The 18,426-nt window shown below is 45.7% G+C and overlaps 1 protein-coding gene across 1 annotated transcript in view; it reads left to right on the top strand.

The window, feature by feature from the left end:
* ENTPD3 (ectonucleoside triphosphate diphosphohydrolase 3) overlaps positions 1 to 15,318 on the top strand; it is a 54,781-nt gene extending 39,463 nt beyond the window's left edge. Inside the window, exons 6-10 of the mRNA XM_044294410.1 lie at positions 1,799 to 2,029; positions 3,820 to 4,092; positions 9,531 to 9,641; positions 10,755 to 10,892; positions 13,720 to 15,318. Coding sequence (XP_044150345.1) covers positions 1,799 to 2,029; positions 3,820 to 4,092; positions 9,531 to 9,641; positions 10,755 to 10,892; positions 13,720 to 13,908 — 942 coding nt within the window. The 3' untranslated portion in view covers positions 13,909 to 15,318. The remainder of the gene's footprint in view (positions 1 to 1,798; positions 2,030 to 3,819; positions 4,093 to 9,530; positions 9,642 to 10,754; positions 10,893 to 13,719) is intronic.
* The last annotated feature ends 3,108 nt before the right edge of the window (positions 15,319 to 18,426 follow it).

Below are 18,426 nucleotides of genomic sequence, written 5' to 3'. Positions count from 1 at the left end.
AATGTCATGTAAAAACTGCACCCCTAAGGTTTTGTATGACCTTATGGGGGGGGACGACACAAAGCATTGTATGTGTATATATATATATATATATATATATTAGTGTGTATGTGTATATATATATATAGTAGTGTGTATATATATATATATATAAAGAAAAAATAAATAAATAAATAAAAGCAATGCCATCACACGCTATACCACAGCTTCTAGCCCCACCCCTGGTGACCAAAACTCAAACATCATATGTATGAAAACAATGGCTTTGGAAAGAGGATATAATGTAAAAATATACTTTAGTTGCTTGTTGTGCTATTAAGAAAAAAACTCTGGGCTACCAGATATTGATGGCCTATCCTTAGGGAGGTCATCACTGTGCGATTGGTAGGGGTCTGACACCAGACATCCCCATCAAATAGCTGTTTCTAGTTGTCAGAGCGCCGGTAACTGTGTACAGAGCGGAAGCAGAAGGTTCTGTACACTGTATAATTTCACATAAAGAGGGTTTATATGTTAGAAACTGGTATGCTTACCAGATAGATATGCCCCTACAGATGTCAGAACTTTTTTTTCCTAGAATACCTCTAGGTTCCGGCGCTGTGTCCCCCGTTGTTTTTCGCGCCCAGTATGTTCATTTAGAGTATCAGCACAGAGAGGCGGAGATGGCCGGGTTTCTCAATGGGCGTCTCCTTCTCCCTGTAGCGCGTTCCAATCACATAGGAGAGTGTCACAGCCTGGGAGAAAAAAATGCTCACCTTCCCCCTGGCTGTGACGCTCTCTGCTGGGATTGGACTGCGCTAAAGCCAGGGAGAAGGAGACGCCCAGTGAGAAACCCTGGCGTCTCCTCCTATCTGTCCTGACACTCTAAATTAACATACTGGGCGTAAAAAAACAGCTGGAGACACCGCTTAGGAACGGAGGGGTATTTTAGAAAAAAAAATGTGCTGGCATGTGTAGGGGCCGTCCTATCTGGTAAGCATACCAGTTTCTAACATATAAACCCATGAAAGGTCCTCTTTAAATGGGAGGTGATTAGCAGTACCTCGGCCACTACACGGTGTACGGTGTATAGTGTCTGGTGCCATAGCAGCCTGAATTTCGGTGGGGTGCCCAGTGTTGGATGACCATGATCTGATATTGGTAACCTATCCGCAGAATGGGGCATCAATATTTGTGTCCCAGAGAACCCCTTTAAACTGCTGGAACTACCTGGAAGAGAGATGCAGTACAGGGTTGCCCACGAAAAAGTAGCCCGCCTCCAGCGATAGTATGACAACATGAGCGAGCAAGTGGATGTTTTTCTTTAAATTACCCACAAGTCACAAGAGATGCTGAAAGTGGTCCCTGTTCACATCTATGCATCTTTGGGCACGTTGGATTATCTTGGCCGATACTGCTTGTGTAGTATAGTGTACAGTGTAGTGTAGGATAGTGTTTGTGATGTTTTCCTTGAGTTCATCCAGGGGATGTGGATTGTTAGCGGACACTTTCTAGTTTAAATTTCTCCACAGATAAAAATTTCATGTGGACAAGTCTGGGGAAGGTGGTGGCCATAACCCCTTGCTCACAGTTCGCTCCTCCGTAAACAGTCCATGAACCCATGAGATATTGGAGGCAGGCTACTTTTTAGTGGACCACCCTGTATTATACCATACCTGTCTCCGAATTCTGGTTCAGAAAAGGGGGGTACCGTAATGTGAACAACCTGGAATATGCATATATATTTTATAGGGTATGAAAGGCATGAGGATACTGTTACCTAGAATCTGCATGCGATATGTTTTTCCTTTACTTTTAGAAAAACATTTGGAGCGCTTGGGTACGTCCAGACGGAGCAGAGACCACTGGAGCGCTGGATTTGGGTGGTGCCTCCACACAGATCTCATTCATTCCAGAGAAGTCAGAGCAGAAACCCAACAGCACGTTGGAGGTGACTCTGTACAGCTATAAGTACAATGTGTACACGCACAGCTTCCAGTGCTATGGGAGGGATGAAGCGGAGAAACGACTGCTGGCATCATTAACTCAGGTATAGGAAACAATGGTGTATACCAGGAATGCCCAACCTGCAGCCCTCCAGCTGTTGTAAAACTACAACTCCCACCATGCCCTGCAGTAAGATGATAGATGTAGGCTGTCTGGGTATGCTGGGAATTGTAGTTCTGCAACAGCTGGAGTGCCGCAGGTTGAGCATCCCTGGTGTATACACATACCATATTTACCTCATGTTACTAAGAACGTGCTTAAAGAGGACCTGTCACCAGTGATGGTCAGTTCGCAGTGTTCACCAGCGAACACATGCGGGCTGCCATCTTGACTCACAAGTCCGGAAATGCACAGGTAAGTCCTTACCTGTGCCTGTGCCTGTGCCGGTCTGAAACAAATGCGGTCACCGGGAGCAGGCAGTTCCGAGTACAGCCCGATGAAGGCCCCCGGCGGCTGTTCTCGGAACTGCCTGCTCCCGGTGACAGCGTTTCATTTCAGACTGGCACAGGCACAGGTAAGGGCTTACCTGTGCATCGCCGGACTTGTGAGTCAAGATGGCAGCCCGCATGTGTTTGCTGGCGAACACTCCTGACACATCCACTTTAGTAAATAATTGTATTCTATGTGAAATGACAATTCTAGAGCATTTCTTGTTATGACTCCTTTGTGCTATTCCTCTATTATACCTACTAGAAGATTATGACTAAATATACAATCGGGTGTTACCAGTTGGGGGTGGGTTCCTGCACCTGTCTGATATTGCCCAATCAGGGCTGTCAGTGGCAGACTGTGCAGGGACACACCCCCAACTGGTGCTCCGTGGCTGTATCGCGGACCGCATTTCCAATACACGGGCACCGTTCCGTGTGCATTCTGCATCACGGATGTGGAGCCTCTCACTTCAATGGGCCCGCAAATCCGGAGATGCGGAATGGTGCGGAACGGAAGCACGGAACGGAACCCTACGGGAGCACTACAGAGTGCTTCCGTGGGGTTTCGTCCCATACTTCCGTTCCGCAAAAAGATAGAACATGTCCTATCTTTTTGCGGAATGGGCGGATCGCGGACCGATTAAAGCGAATGGGTCCACGATCCACTGCGGCTGCCCCACGGTGGGTGTTTGTGCATTGGCGGGCCGCAGCATGGCCACGGGGTGCACTGTCTGTCAAGACCGGTGTAGAATGCAACGCTATTGATAAATCAGGGCCCTAGTTTTAATCTGACTCATTTAATATTAAATTGCATAAGAAAACTATTTCTTTCACAGATTTATTTAAAGGGGTTTTCCGAGACTTTTTAACTGATAATCTTTCTTCTGGATAGGTCATCAGTATCTGATCGGTGGGGTCCAACACCCAGGACCCCCGTTTGATCAGCTGTTTGAGAACTGGCGCTCACGTGGCCTTCTCACAGCTTAGCCTAGGTCAGCGATGTCACGTTCATCGGTCACGTGTCCTAGGTGCAGCTCAGTCCTTTTAAAGTGAATGGGGCTGAGCTGTGATACCAAGCACTGCCACTATACAATGTACGGCGCTGTGCTTGGTGAGCAGGGAGAAGGCTGCAGCCCTGATGCCTTCTCAAACAGCTGATTGGCGGGGGTCCCGGGTGTTGGAACCCCACTGATCGAGGATAGGTCATCAGTTATAAAGTCTCATAAAACCCCTTTAATACTGTACGAACATTACAGAACAATTCTGCCTCTAGTGGATGCAAACTAAATATGGATTTTCGGTGTCTAAGCTCTAAGGCACTCCAAACAGTCCCACGGTCCTAGAAAATAAGACTTATTGTCCGTAGTGTAATCTGCACATTACTCATGTATTTTGTGTTTAGAGTTCGCAGGGGAAACCTCACATAGAAAATCCATGCTATCCTCAGAATTACGAGGTGAATTTAACAATGAATCACATATTTGGAAGCCTTTGTTCCGCATCTTTCCGACCAGCAAGTAACAATCCAGAGCGCCTCGTTAGTTTTAAAGGAACAGGCAAGCCAGTCCAATGTATGGAGAGAGTGTCTACTCTGTTCAATTTTGCTGCATGCCATGGGAAGCAGGACTGCTCATTTGATGGCGTTTACCAGCCCAAGGTGAAGGGACCCTTTTCGGTAAGTAGTTTCATCACTTATTAGCCGGAGCTACCCCTTACTACATACTGTATATGAAATAGTCATGATGATACTACTAGAAATAAGCAGCAAAAGATGCTTCAACCAGCTCTGCAATAAACAAACCTGCAAAAATTTACCAGACCGCACGCCATTACATTAGTTCATATACTTAGTTCATGTGATAAAAAACTGCAAAAAAATGCAACATCGGAGTAAGGCCTCTTTCACATGAGCGTGTCCGGATAAGGTCCGGATGCATTGCGGCAAACCCGCGTGAGTAGGTGCCCAATTGCAGTCAGTTTTGACTGCGATTGCATTCCGTTGTTCAGTTTTTATCGCGCGGGTGCAATGTGTTTTGCACGCGCGTGATAAAAAACTGAATGTGGCACCCAGACCCGAACTTCTTCACAGAAGTTCAGGTTTGGGTTCAAGGTTGTGTAGATTGTATTATTTCCCCTTATAACATGGTTATAAGGGAAAATAATAGCATTCTGAATGCAGAATGCATAGTACAATAGGGCTGGAGGGGTTAAAAAAATAAAATAAAAATTTAACTCACCTTAATCCACTTGATCGCGCAGCCGGCATCTCTTCTGTCTTCTTCTTTGAGGAATAGGACCTTTGATGACATCACTGCGCTCATCACATGGTCCATCACTTGATCTTTTACCATGGTGATAGATCATGTGACGGACCATGTGATGAGCGTAGGGATGTCATCAAAATGTCCTATTCCTCAAAGAAGAAAACAGAAGAGATGGCGACTGCGCGAACAAGTGGATTAAGGTGAGTTAAATTATTATTCTGTATTCAGACCATGTTATAAGGGAACTATGTTATAACCATGTTATAAGGGAAAATAATAAAGATCGGGTCCCCATCCCGATCATCTCCTAGCAACCGTGCGGGAAAATCGCACCGCATCCGCACTTGCTTGCTTGCTTTTCACACAGCCCCATTCACTTCTATGGGACCTGCATTGCGGTAAAAAACGCACAATATAGAACATGCTGCGATTTTCACGTAAAGCAAAAGTGATGCGTGAAAATCACTGCTCATGTGCACAGCCCCATAGAAATGAATGGGTGCAATGCGTTCACCTCACGCATTGCACCCGCGCGGAAATCTGATGTGCCACTTATTGTCTTCTTTCTCTGATAATCAAAGTGTACCTAAACTTTCACATAAACTTTATTAAAACCTATTATAAATGTGATAAAAAAAGAATATTTGTTATATACTTTATTTATTTTTTGTTTTCCTAGTGAATTAGGCACTTGAAGTTCACCTACAGTGGGATGCGAAAGTTTGGGCAACCTTGTTAATCGTCATGATTTTCCTGTATAAAACTTTGGTTGTTACGATAAAAAATGTCAGTTAAATATATCATATAGGAGACACACACAGTGATATTTGTTTAAACAAAATTAGGCAGGTGCATAAATTTGGGCACCACAAAAAAGAAATGAAATCAATATTTAGTAGATCCTCCTTTTGCAGAAATGACAGCCTCTAAACGCTTTCTGTAGGTTCCAATGAGAGTCTGGATTCTGGTTGAAGGTATTTTGGACCAATCCTCTTTACAAAACATCTTTAGTTCATTCAGGTTTGATGGCTTCCGAGCAGGAACAGCTCTCTTTAAGTCACACCACAGATTTTCAATTATATTCAGGTCTGGGGACTGAGATGGCCATTCCAGAACGTTGTACTTGTTTCTCTGCATAAATGCCTTAGTGGATTTTGAGCAGTGTTTAGGGTCGTTGTCTTGTTGAAAGATCCAGCCCCGGCGCAGCTTCAGCTTTGTCACTGATTCCTGGACATTGGTCTCCAGAATCTGTGGAATCCATGCGTCCCTCAACTTTGACAAGATTCCCAGTCTCTGCACTGGCCACACAGCCCCACAGCATGATGGAACCACCACCATATTTTACTGTAGGTAGCAGGTGTTTTTCTTGGAATGCTGTGTTCTTTTTCCTCTATGCACAACGCCCCTTGTTATGGCCAAATAACTCAATTGTAGTTTCATCAGTCCACAGCACTTTATTCCAAAATGAAGCTGGCTTGTCCAAATGTGCTTTAGCCCACCTCAAGCGGCACTTTTTGTGCTGTGGGCGGAGAAAAGGCTTCCTCTGCATCACTCTCGCATACAGCATCTCCTTGTGTAAAGTGCGCCGAATGGTTAAACGATGCACAGTGACTCCATCTGCAGCAAGATGATGTAGGTCTTTGGTGCTGGTTTGTGGGTTGACTCTGACTGTTCTCACCATTTGTCGCTTCCGTCTATCTGAGATTTTTCTTGGTCTGCCACTTCGAGCCTTAACTTGAACTGAGCCTGTGGTCTTCCATTTCCTCAATATGTTCCTAACTGTGGAAACAGACAGCTGACATCTCTGAGACAGCTTTCTGTATCCTTCCCCTAAACCATGATGGTGAACAATCTTTGTCTTCAGGTCATTTGAGAGTCGTTTTGAGACCCCCATGTTGCTACTCTTCAGAGAAAATTAAAAGAGGAGGGAAACTTACAATTCACCCCCTTAAATACTCTTTCTCATAATTGGATTCACCTGTGTATGTAGGTCAGGGGTCACTGAGCTTACCAAGCCAATTTGAGTTCCAATAATTAGTTCTAAAGGTTTTGCAATCAATAAAATAACAACAGTGCCCAAATTTATGCACCTGCCTAATTTTGTTCAAACAATTATAGCACACTTTCTGTAAATCCAATAAACTTCATTTCACTTCTCAAATATCACTGTGTGTGTCTCCTATATGATATATTTAACTGACATTTTTTATCGTAACAACCAGGGGTCGAGTGGAGGGGGAACGGCGTTCCTGCACTTTTTTCATGGCAGGAACGCCGTTCCCTTTCAAGCCTCAAGTCAGGAGAACGCGGCTGAAATCAGGGGGTGAAGCGCACTGTGCAGGGCAGGCTAAGCGGCTTCACAGCTGTCTGTGCGGTGCTGCTGCTGTCTGTGACTCCTCTCATGGCGCCCCGCCCCCTACTGACATCATCTCCTTCACTTCTTCTGTCGGCCTAATACGCTGCGAGTATGTTCAGTCAGCTGAGATCATTTAGAATGTCTTTAAGAAAAGTTTGTCCCTGGGATTCGAACTCACGACCTCTACACATCAGAGGCAAGGCATTTACCCTCACAGCCATGAATGCTGTCTAGGTAGTTGCTTAAAAAAAAAAAAAATATAAGACTTCTACTTATACCTAGTGTACTGATACCTAGTGTACAACCATACACATGACAGCTGCCCACTGTGTATGGATGTAGCAGAGCTGGGTGTGTTGGGGCAGCTGTCATGTGTATGGTTGTACACTAGGTATCGGTACACTAGGTATAAGTAGAAGTCTTATTTTTTTTTTTTAAGCAACTACCTACACAGCTTTCATGGCTGTGGGGGTAAATGCCTTTCCTCTGATGTGTAGAGGTCATGAGTTCGAATCCCAGGACAAACTTTTCTAAAAGTGTTTTTTTTTTTAAGACTCCTACTGATACCTAGTGTACTGATACCTAGTGTACAACCATACACATGACAGCTGCCCCAACACACCCAGCTCTGCTACATCCATACACAGTGGGCAAAGTTACCTACAGTAGAAGTCTTATATATATTTTTTTAAGTTATTAGCTAGACAGCTTTCATAGCCTCCTTGCCTCTGATGTGTAGGGGTCATGAATTCGAATCCCATGACAAACTTTTCTAAAAGTGTTTTTTTTTTTTTTAAATACCGGACTGTTACTTTACTGCCACGGGGGAGGCGGGCTATTGGCGCCATGATACTGGCACATGAAGGGGGTAGGAGAGAGGAACTTGATACTGGCACATTAGGGGACAGGGGGAGAGGATGGCACTATGATATTGTGTTTTGATCACAATGTGTATATTTGGCTCAGTCCGCAGCTACACAAATTACAGCGTGCTAGATTTTCTGTGCTTTTTTTTTTTTTTTGGAGGGGGGGGGGGGGGGGGTTGCAGTGGATCTTGGGTGAGTTCCCACACTTTTTTTCCCAGGACTTGACCCCTGGTAACAACCAATGATTTATACAGGAAAATCATGACGATTAACAAGGTTGCCCAAACTTTCGCATCCCACTGTATTTGCCAAGGCAGATGTTAGTGGAGCGGGCACAGGCAGGAACGGTGGCGTGCTATGTGAGCTCCTGCCTGCTAAACCTTTCCAGAACCGATGTGTTATGCAGAGCTTTTGGCAAACAGAGCTGATACAGACAGGAGAAGCAATATGTGTGCTCCTGCCAGTACAGCGCTCACTGCCTCCTGCCAGTACAGCGCTCACTGCCTCCTGCCAGTACAGCGCTCACTGCCTCCTGCCAGTACAGCGCTCACTGCCTCCTGCCAGTACAGCGCTCACTGCCTCCTGCCAGTACAGCTCTCACTGCCCCCTGCCAGTACAGCGCTCACTGCCCCCTGCCAGTACAGCGCTCACTGCCTCCTGCCAGTACAGCGCTCACTGCCTCCTGCCAGTACAGCGCTCACTGCCTCCTGCCAGTACAGCGCTCACTGCCTCCTGCCAGTACAGCGCTCACTGCCTCCTGCCAGTACAGCGCTCACTGCCTCCTGCCAGTACAGCTCTCACTGCCCCCTGCCAGTACAGCGCTCACTGCCCCCTGCCAGTACAGCTCTCACTGCCCCCTGCCAGTACAGCGCTCACTGCCCCCTGCCAGTACAGCGCTCACTGCCCCCTGCCAGTACAGCGCTCACTGCCCCCTGCCAGTACAGCGCTCACTGCCTCCTGCAAGTACAGCGCTCACTGCCTCCTGCCAGTACAGCGCTCACTGCCTCCTGCCAGTACAGCGCTCACTGCCTTCTGCCAGTACAGCGCTCACTGCCTCCTGCCAGTACAGCGCTCACTGCCTCCTGCCAGTACAGCGCTCACTGCCTCCTGCCAGTACAGCGCTCACTGCCTCCTGCCAGTACAGCGCTCACTGCCCCCTGCCAGTACAGCGCTCACTGCCCCCTGCCAGTACAGCTCTCACTGCCCCCTGCCAGTACAGCGCTCACTGCCCCCTGCCATTACAGCGCTCACTGCCCCCTGCCAGTACAGCGATCACTGCCTCCTGCCAGTACAGCGATCACTGCCTCCTGCCAGTACAGCGGTCACTGCCTCCTGCCAGTACAGCGCTCACTGCCTCCTGCCAGTACAGCGCTCACTGCAGACCCAGTGGAACACAGTACAACACTGGCATGATGTCAGCAGTGTACAAGGGGACGGATTCTACTTCAGCTGCCTATTTCACTAGGTAAAAAAAACAATTAAAGTATATAGAAATATTTTTTTTATCACATTTACAGTAGGTTTTAATAAACATTTAAAGCTACACTTTAACTTTCTGAAAATGCAAAATAAGTGACTATTTCATCACATTTCTATAGTATGGTTAAAGATTTCCTTTGTGTTCTAGGCATTCTCTGGATTTTATTACATAGCCAAAGCTTTAAATCTGACTGGGAATTTCCAATTAAATGAACTAAACTCAAGTATGTCTTCTTTCTGTAGTCAAGAATGGAGCAAGGTTTGTATAATGTTCATTATTATCATCCTATAATAAAAAATGTAAGGAAATACAGAAAGAAGAGCCTGGACCTTCACCTGCTTACATCAATCATTCTTTCTAAACCCACATAAGGCTTCATCGAGAAGGGACATGTCCTTTTTTGAGTGTTCATGGCTATAAGCCACCGCTCCGCAATCCTCAGTGCTGCCTCCCTATAGCAGAAGGAAAGGCAACAGCAAAAGGTCTGCAGCCTATCAGAGGGACAGGGAAAGGAGACGCCTCTCCCTCCCCTGGCCCGCCACAGCACTTCCATCTGTATCGCTGTCCTGAGGAAGGCGATACAGATGACTATGAAGATGAGCGCTTCCACAATGGAAGCGCTCATCTCCCTGTGCCCTGCCGCTGCCCCCCACGTCCCCAGTGGCCAGCGGGGCTCAAGAGGCAACTGCCTTGGGCCCTCCAGGAACAACTGGGGCTGGGGCAACTGCCCCTTTTGCCCCGCGTTAAAGACGGCCCTGGGAGGAGCCCAGTTCTACACATTATACAGAGAGAGGAGGGCCTGCCCTGGCTGCACTGCCTGCTTTACATTATACAATGGACCGCAACAAGGTACTGCCAGGTAGCTCCTTCCCTTAGTGCCACCAGATGCCCCATAGTGCTCCTTTCCCCTTTCCCCACAGTGCCCCCCCATAATGTACTAGAATAACGCCTCTCCCCTGTCACGCTGCAGCTTCCAACTGTATAGCTGTCCTGAGGAAAGCGATACAAATGAATATAGAGATGAGCACTTCCATAATGGAATGGGCTGACTGATATTTTGGTAGCATCCTGCCACATTGGAGAGAGCTCCGGCGGGCTGTTCTCTGCTGAAACAACCTACCGGAGACCTGTAACGATAGCTAACCATGCCCATTTTTTCAAAATTGGAGTGAGTGGTGTAAGAATGGGAAAAGTCACAACGTTTTTCCACAAGGCCCAAAAGTCGCAAGAGCCCCATTTTGCAAATTTTTGAAGCCAGAATTGTAGAGTGAAGGTCCCATGTGTATTTTAGTTTTTTATCTAGTTTCTTTTCACATATGTATATTTCTGTGCACATTGTAGTACTATAAACAGGTCTGGTGTCTCTTTCAGCTTCCACATATCCTACCCAGATTTGATGAAACCTATGCAAGATCCTATTGTTTTTCGGCTAATTACATCTACCATCTATTAGTCCACGGCTATAAATTTGACAGTGAATCTTGGCCACGAATTCTGTTTCAGAAGGAGGTAAAACATGATTTCTGAATAGTGGGTTTGATTGAAAAATGGACATCTCGTCCCTTATTGTTGTCTTCCCATACAACTTGTACAGAGCAGGTCTAGTATACAGTTAGGATTTGCAAATCGCTATGTTAGATGTTGTTCCTTTCCTTTCAGTTGTACCATGGATAAATCCCTGACACAAAATCTCCTATTACATAACCCCCCTACAAGTACCCTATCAGTGTTGTAAAGGAGACAGCGCTTTACCCTGGTTGGCTCTAGTATGATTAGCCCCCCCCCCCCCCCCCCCCTTTTCATCATATCTCCAATGTTGTTCACACCTTGAACTCCACTTTTCAACAATGGGGGAGATTTATCAAACTGGTGTAAAGTAGAACTGACTTAGTTGCCCATAGCAACCAATCAGACACCACCTTTCATTTTTCACAGCTCCTTTGAAAATTAAAGGTGGAATCTGATTGGTTGCTACGGGCAACTCAGCCAGTTCTACTTTACACCAGTTTGATAAATCTCCCCCAATGTTTTTAAAATCGATGTAAAAAGTTAAGTAACTAAAAATATGTTGTTTAATTACTTTATACTGATTTGGAGGTAATGTTTGTGGAGATTCTGCTTTGTGGAATCTGTATGTGGAAATTAACATTTTAGTGTATAAAAGCAATGTGAACTCCCACAATGCACGGCACATAAGAATTTTACATTCCTTTTGATTGGAAAATAAAACTTCATATAATTGAAAAACAGAAACATATGTAAAGCAAAGTATTTGTAACACTAGACAGTGAAAATTTCAGCAGTTGTAATTATGGCGTGCATACGCAGCATTTTCCTTTAAAGTATAGCTCATTAGCTTTTGCTCAGATTCCTGCAAGCCATTTAAAGAGGATCTGTCAGCTCCCGGACATATTAGCTTTGGTAAATAATTGTATTTCCTGTTAAATCCCAATTCTGAATCATATTTTCTTATAACTTTGCACTTTGTCATTGCTCTAATATCCCTACTATAAATGTATGAGTAAATTGACATCTGGGTATTACCAGTTGGGGGAATCCCTACACAATCTGACATTGTCCAGCCCATGTTCACGGTGCCAGACTGTTTAGGCTACTTTCACACTTGGGTTTGGTGCGGATCCGTCATGGATCCGCACAGATGGATCCGTTCAGATAATACAACCGTCTGCATCCGTTCAGAAAGGATCCGTTTGTATTATCTTTAACACAGCCAAAACGGATCCGTCTTGAACACCATTGAAAGTCAATGGAGGACGGATCCGTTTTCTATTGTGCCAGATTGTGTCATAGAAAACGGATCCGTCCCCATTGACTTACATTGTGTGTCACCGGAATGGAGACGGAACGGAGCCAAACTGATGCATTCTGAGCGGATCCTTATCAATTCAGAATGCATTAGGGCAAAACTGATCCGTTTTGGAGCGCTTGTGAGAGCCCTGAACGGATCTCACAAACGGAAAGCCAAAACGCCAGTGTGAAAGTAGCCTTAGGGACGCCCTTCCTTAGTAAACCCAGTTGTCAATGTATTCATAAACTTCTGGTAGAAATAACAGAGAAAAACCACAATGCAGAGTTCTAAAAAAAATAGCGCCCTAAAAATATTATTTCATGGGGAATGCAAGTATTTACTAAAATAGACAAGTTATATGAGCGGTGACAGGTCCACTTTAAAAGTGTGCTCCTCGGCGTCTGACAACAGTTGTGCTCACTATTTTACAATTGCACCAGTTTGTTTCAGATGCTGGGAAGCAACTTTCAGAAGTTTAAGGCCTCGTACACACGGCCGTTGGTGCACTGGGGACCGCAATTTGCATTTTCCACTATCCGTGCGGCTACCGTGGCGTATCCAGACTCATTCAACTTGAATGATCGATCCGTCCACACCGCAAAAAATATTTTTTTTTTGCGATGCGGAGGCATGGAGATGAAGCCCACGGAATTACTCCACTCCGTAGTGCTTCTGTGGGGTTCCGTGCCTCCGTTCTGCACCGCACCTTCTGGATTGCGGGGCCGCAATACAGGCACAGCCTGGCAACGGCCGTGTGAATGGACCCTAAAGGACATGCAGCGCATCAGATAAAGCAGAGACTATGTGGGGGATTTATCAAGAGTTGTGCAAAAGAAAACTGGCTTAGCTTCTCATGGCAACCAATCAGATTGATCCTTTCAGTTTCCAGAGGGGACACCGAAAAATCAGGTGGAATCTGATTGGTTGCTATTTGCAACTAAGTCAGTTTTTAAGGCTTTAAGAGTAGACTCCCCCCTCCTCCTTCACAATTCCACAACAATACCCCACTTTCTGGTGTGACGTTTCTATGGGAAATATTGTATAATCAATTTCTACAGGTGACTATTATACTCAGGTCACCATTTTTTGTATAACGGAGCAATTGCCGATAGCAACCAATTAGATGCCAGCTCTCAATTTTTAGCTGTGGGAGAATGAAAGCCAACATTTGTAAGTGTGCTGTGGGCATCTGCTCCACTTTTCTATTCTACCAAATTTTCCCTCCAATACTTAGGGTCCATTCACACGTCCGTTGTTTCTTTCCTGATCTGTTCCGTTTTTTGCGGAACAGATCTGGACCAGATCTGGACTCATTCATTTTCAATGGGTCCTGAAAAAAAATCGGACAGCACAATGTCTGATTTTTTTTCAGGACCCATTGAAAATGAATGGGTACAGATCTGGTCCAGATCTGTTCCGCAAAAAACTGAACAGATCAGGAAAGAAACAACGGACGTGTGAATGGACCCTTAGTCAGGGTTTTCAGCGGAATTACTCCTTTACTGATGTGGTCTCTTTATTTGACAGGTTGGGAATAGCAGCATTGCATGGTCCTTGGGTTACATGCTCAATCTCACCAATATGATTCCCGCAGAGAGACCCCTGATTCTTCTTCCCATGAGACCCACTGTCTTTGCTGGACTTCTCTTCTTGTTCGCAGCGATATCATTACTGTGTCTCATACTCTTTGTGATTTTGCTTGTCCGGTCTTGCTAGGCCAGTCTTCAAGGCCTACCTGAATGACTAAAGGAAGGACCTAGGTTATACAGGAAGCTCACGGAATCACCTGTCAGGAAGCATTCTTCCTTGGAAACTCTATATACAGTGGCAAATAAGGTGTGCCAGGGCTCAGCCGAATAGTACGTGGGTGACAAGGGACAAGAGAGTGAACAATGTCTATGGTCTGGGAAACCAAGATGGGATGCTAAAGCAAGACATTAAAAACTGCTCTCAACATATATTTCACATTAAACCTGTGGACAACAATGGATGTACAGATGTACAGAATATAGAATTTGCATATTTGTCACTCAGATTTTCTGTAGAAACATTTCTCATATATCACTACTTGTGTGAATAGTTTCCAATTAAAGGTTGTCTCACTTCAGGGAATGGCATTTATCATGTAGAGAAAGGCACTTACTAATGTATCGTGATTGTCCATATTGCTTCCTTTGCTGGTTGGATTCATTTTTTCATCACATTATACACTGCTCGTTTCCATGATTACAACCACCCTAAAAATCCAGCAGTGCTGGTCGTGCTTTCACACTATAGGATAAAGTGGCGTCCTCTCTGGTGGCCGGGACTGTGGAAGTGCGCATAGGCCGGCACCTTTTCGTATAGTGTGCAAGCATGACCACCCCTGCTGGATTTTAAGGGTGGTCGCAACTATTGTTAGGTGAATCGAAGTATCCAAAGTGGACTTTGATCAGAAATTTTCTGGAAAAATTTGATTCACCTGTGCACGAAGAGCCCGTCGGGGGCATCTTGATTGAAGATACTATTTGCAATCTTGCATGCGGTGATGTATGACATCACCACGCTTGCCTGCGTGATGTCATCACGTCACCCTACACAACATTTTGTATGGTGGCTTCAATCAAGATGGCCAAGGCAGCCTCTTTGCAATCGAATGGTGAGTATTTTTTATTAACTGATAAACCCCCAAAAGCATCATTTTTAATCTCTAATGCCCCCTCAGAATGCGGTATCTGAGGGGTTCAACGACGGGGGGAGGTGCAATCGCCGTTCCCCATCATCGCGCCCGCTACATAAAAAGAAGTGCACTTTTATATACCGTATTTTTTGCCCCATAAGACGCACTTTTTCTTCCCCCAAAATGGGGGAGAAATGCCCCTGCGTCTTATGGGGCGAATGCGTGCAGTTTAGAGCGAGCGGGGACTCGGGGAGGGACTGGGAGGAGGAGCTGGGGGCTGGCAATAGCGGCCGGGCGGTGCAGTCAGTGTAATATAGCACCGCCCCAGCCGCTCCGGTTAAATCAGATGTCATATTGAATTAATACTTATTAAACATGCCCCCTTAGTCCTATTACTACCTTAATTCCTAATCGCGGCAGTAGAATTCAGGCAGGCCGGTGTCGATCTGTGGATGGCACAGTTATGGGCTGGGGGGGGGGGGTCTGTGGATGGCACTGTTATGGGCTGGGGGTCTGTGGATGGCACATATATAACAGTGCCACCCACAGACCCCCCCCCTGTAACAGTGCCATCCACAGATCCCCCCTGTTACAGTGCAAGCCACAGATGCCCCCCATAACAGTGTCCGTCATCCACAGATGCCCCCCATAACAGTTTCCGTCATCCACAGATGCCCCCCATAACAGTGTCCGTCATCCACAGATGCCCCCCATAACAGTGTCCGTCATCCACAGATGCCCCCCATAACAGTGTCCGTCATCCACAGATGCCCCCCATAACAGTGTCCGTCATCCACAGATCCCCCCATAGCAGTGTCCGTCATCCACAGATCCCCCCCATAACAGTGTCCGTCATCCACAGATCCCCCACATAACAGTGTCAGTCATCCACAGATCCCCAGTAATAGTGCCATCCAGAGACCACCATTAGTTCCAAACCCACCAAACACACAGCACACCTTTTGGTTAAAAATATTTTTTTTCTTATTTTCCTCCCCAAAACCTAGGTGCGTCTTATGGGCCGGTGCGTCTTATAGGGCGAAAAATACGGTAGATTTATAGGAAAAAATTATCTAAAACTTGTAATTTGTTCATTTAAATTCCTGTCCATTCTGGGCTTTGAAGTCCAGGAGGCGGTCCTATCAGTGATTGACAACCTTCCCTCTATGACTGTGTATACAGAGGTAGCTGTCAATCACTGATAGGACCGCCTCCTGGACTTCAAAGCCCAGAATGAGCAGAAATATAAATGAATAAATTACAAGTTTTACTGGATCTTTTCCCATAAACCTACAGACCAAACTGCTCAGCTCCTCCTGTTCTATATCATACGGCTTTCAGTTGAGACACCATCTTCAACAATTTTTACCGACTATTCTATTTTTTTAAATCAAAATGCAATGTTTTTAAACAAGTTCTATAAACTCATCCATTTTTCGGTCATCTGTGCACAACTGGACTTACACAGTATGTTTTCTGTCTAAACCGGAGAGTCCATTGCCATATTTTACCCCTCCATATCAGATGTTTACCTATACTTCACACAATGCTTGGTGTTATACCTCTGTCATTTTATTACATGCAGAATATTTCCCTCCTAAAGATGCTAGGTACAATACAGATATTGAAATCAAGTGTATATTTCATGTCAAATAAAATACACTCTCCTATTATTTCCATATTACGTTGTTGAGGATATTTTGGACGTAAAATAATGACTGGAATTTTAGATGTTTCTCCTCTGCCAGATCTCAAAACCGGAATTAACAACGCATGTGTGAAGCAGGCCTTAAAATGACTCGAAAAAGCTCTATATGTCACCTGTAAAGACTAATATGTACTATATCACACAATAGGCCCATAAAATCGTATGCGAGGAACAAAGTAAAACAGAAAAAAACCTGTTCCCCCAGGCTGGGCGATGTGGGGAAACTCTGATAGCTGCAGTTAGTTAGCAGAGGACATGGTCAAACGCAGGAGTGTAGCTATAGGAGTCGCAGTGGTCACAATTGCAACTGAACCCCTATGCCAGGGGTGCACCGCCAATTACTGTATTTGCCACTTATTAAGATGCATTGCGTCTTAGAAGGCGAATACTAGTTAGCCCTTCCATTATGTTAGCTTACTAGTATGCAGGAAGAGTGGGGGGCTGTGAGTGAAGCGCTGAACTCACCTCTCCCTAGTCTTCTCCAGGCCCGCGTTGCACTGTCCTTACTGCGTACAGTGTCACAATGTAGTGTCTGCACTACGACATGACGTTGTACACAGTCAGGTCGTAGTGCAGCGCAAGCCCAGAGAATACCAGGGAGTGTTGACTGCAGGAGAGACCACCAGACCTGCAGATTAGCGGCGGAGCAGGAGAGGTAAGTCAATTTATTTGATTTAGGTCTGATCGGAGGGTCTGATGGGGTCTAACATGGGGGTCTGATGGGTGGTTTCATTTGAGGTATGATATGGGGGTCTGATCTGAGGATCTGATATGGGGTTCTCATCTGAGGTCTGATTTTGGGGTTCTGATTTGAGGTATGTGCTGCTGTATTACCCTGTAGGTTTTGTAGTGTTGTATGTAATGTTTTCCAAGTATGTCTTTAAAGGGGCAGTCCGGGTTCAGAGCTGAACCCAGACATATCTCCTTCTTCCCCCACTCAGCCCCTCTGACATGAGTATTGGAGCAATTCATGCTCTGATGCTTTCCCTTGCCCTGCGCTGTTTATATTTTTAACACTGCTAGGCGGAGGCTTCCGTCTTGCAGTGTTCCCAATGACATCACCAGCACTGATAGGCGGACTTTAGCGCTAAAGTCCGCCTATTAGTGCTGGTGACATCACGGGGCTCACTGCTAGGCGGAAGAGCGAGGTACGTCACCAGATCTCTAGAAAAAGTCCTTGCCCTGCATGATTGGAGCATGAAATGAGGGGCTTAGTGGGGGAAGAAGGGGATATGTCAAGGTTCCTAGCTGAACCAGGACAACCCCTTTAACAGTAGTGCTGGAGGCAAGCGATTAGGTTGAGAATTTGGCATGGGGGGAAGCCATTTCAATTTTTGCCTTAGGCAACAAAAAGTCTAGTTGCACTTCTGTAATTTGCCATAAAGGGGGTCCCAAGCTGAATTCAGCTGCACCAGGGCCCATGAGTCTTTAGCTATGTCCCTGGCCACACCTCAAAGCTTGTCTGAATGGGTCGCCAACAGTCTCAAGTGGGCTGAAGGTATCTTAAGCTGCTACTTCACTTCCTCTCTGTACTGTACAGTACAAAAACACACCTCCCTTCCTTCTACTCTAACTGGAGATGAATTGCTGAGTATCAAAGCTTGGTAGCTCACTCTCATCCCAGCTGGGCAACCAAACCCGCACAGAAAACATGCATCCACGCACAAACACACACCATGCAGTGGCCCTTGGACCATCCTGGCATGCTACAAATTGTAGTTTCTACAATACATGTTAGATCGGTGGGTTCACTGCTACACATGTTACACAGCCAGAGATCTGGAGATAAGTTAGAATCTGGTCTATTAAACGCTAAGAAGTTGCAGTAAATAGCAGCTCTGTCACTCCATAGCCCACCCCCCCACCT

The sequence above is a fragment of the Bufo gargarizans genome, chromosome 5 (genome assembly GCF_014858855.1).
Source record: "Bufo gargarizans isolate SCDJY-AF-19 chromosome 5, ASM1485885v1, whole genome shotgun sequence".
NCBI classification, from domain to species: domain Eukaryota; kingdom Metazoa; phylum Chordata; class Amphibia; order Anura; family Bufonidae; genus Bufo; species Bufo gargarizans.
The sequence above is the reverse complement of the archived record's forward strand: the minus strand, read 5'-3'. Positions and strand labels throughout refer to the sequence as shown.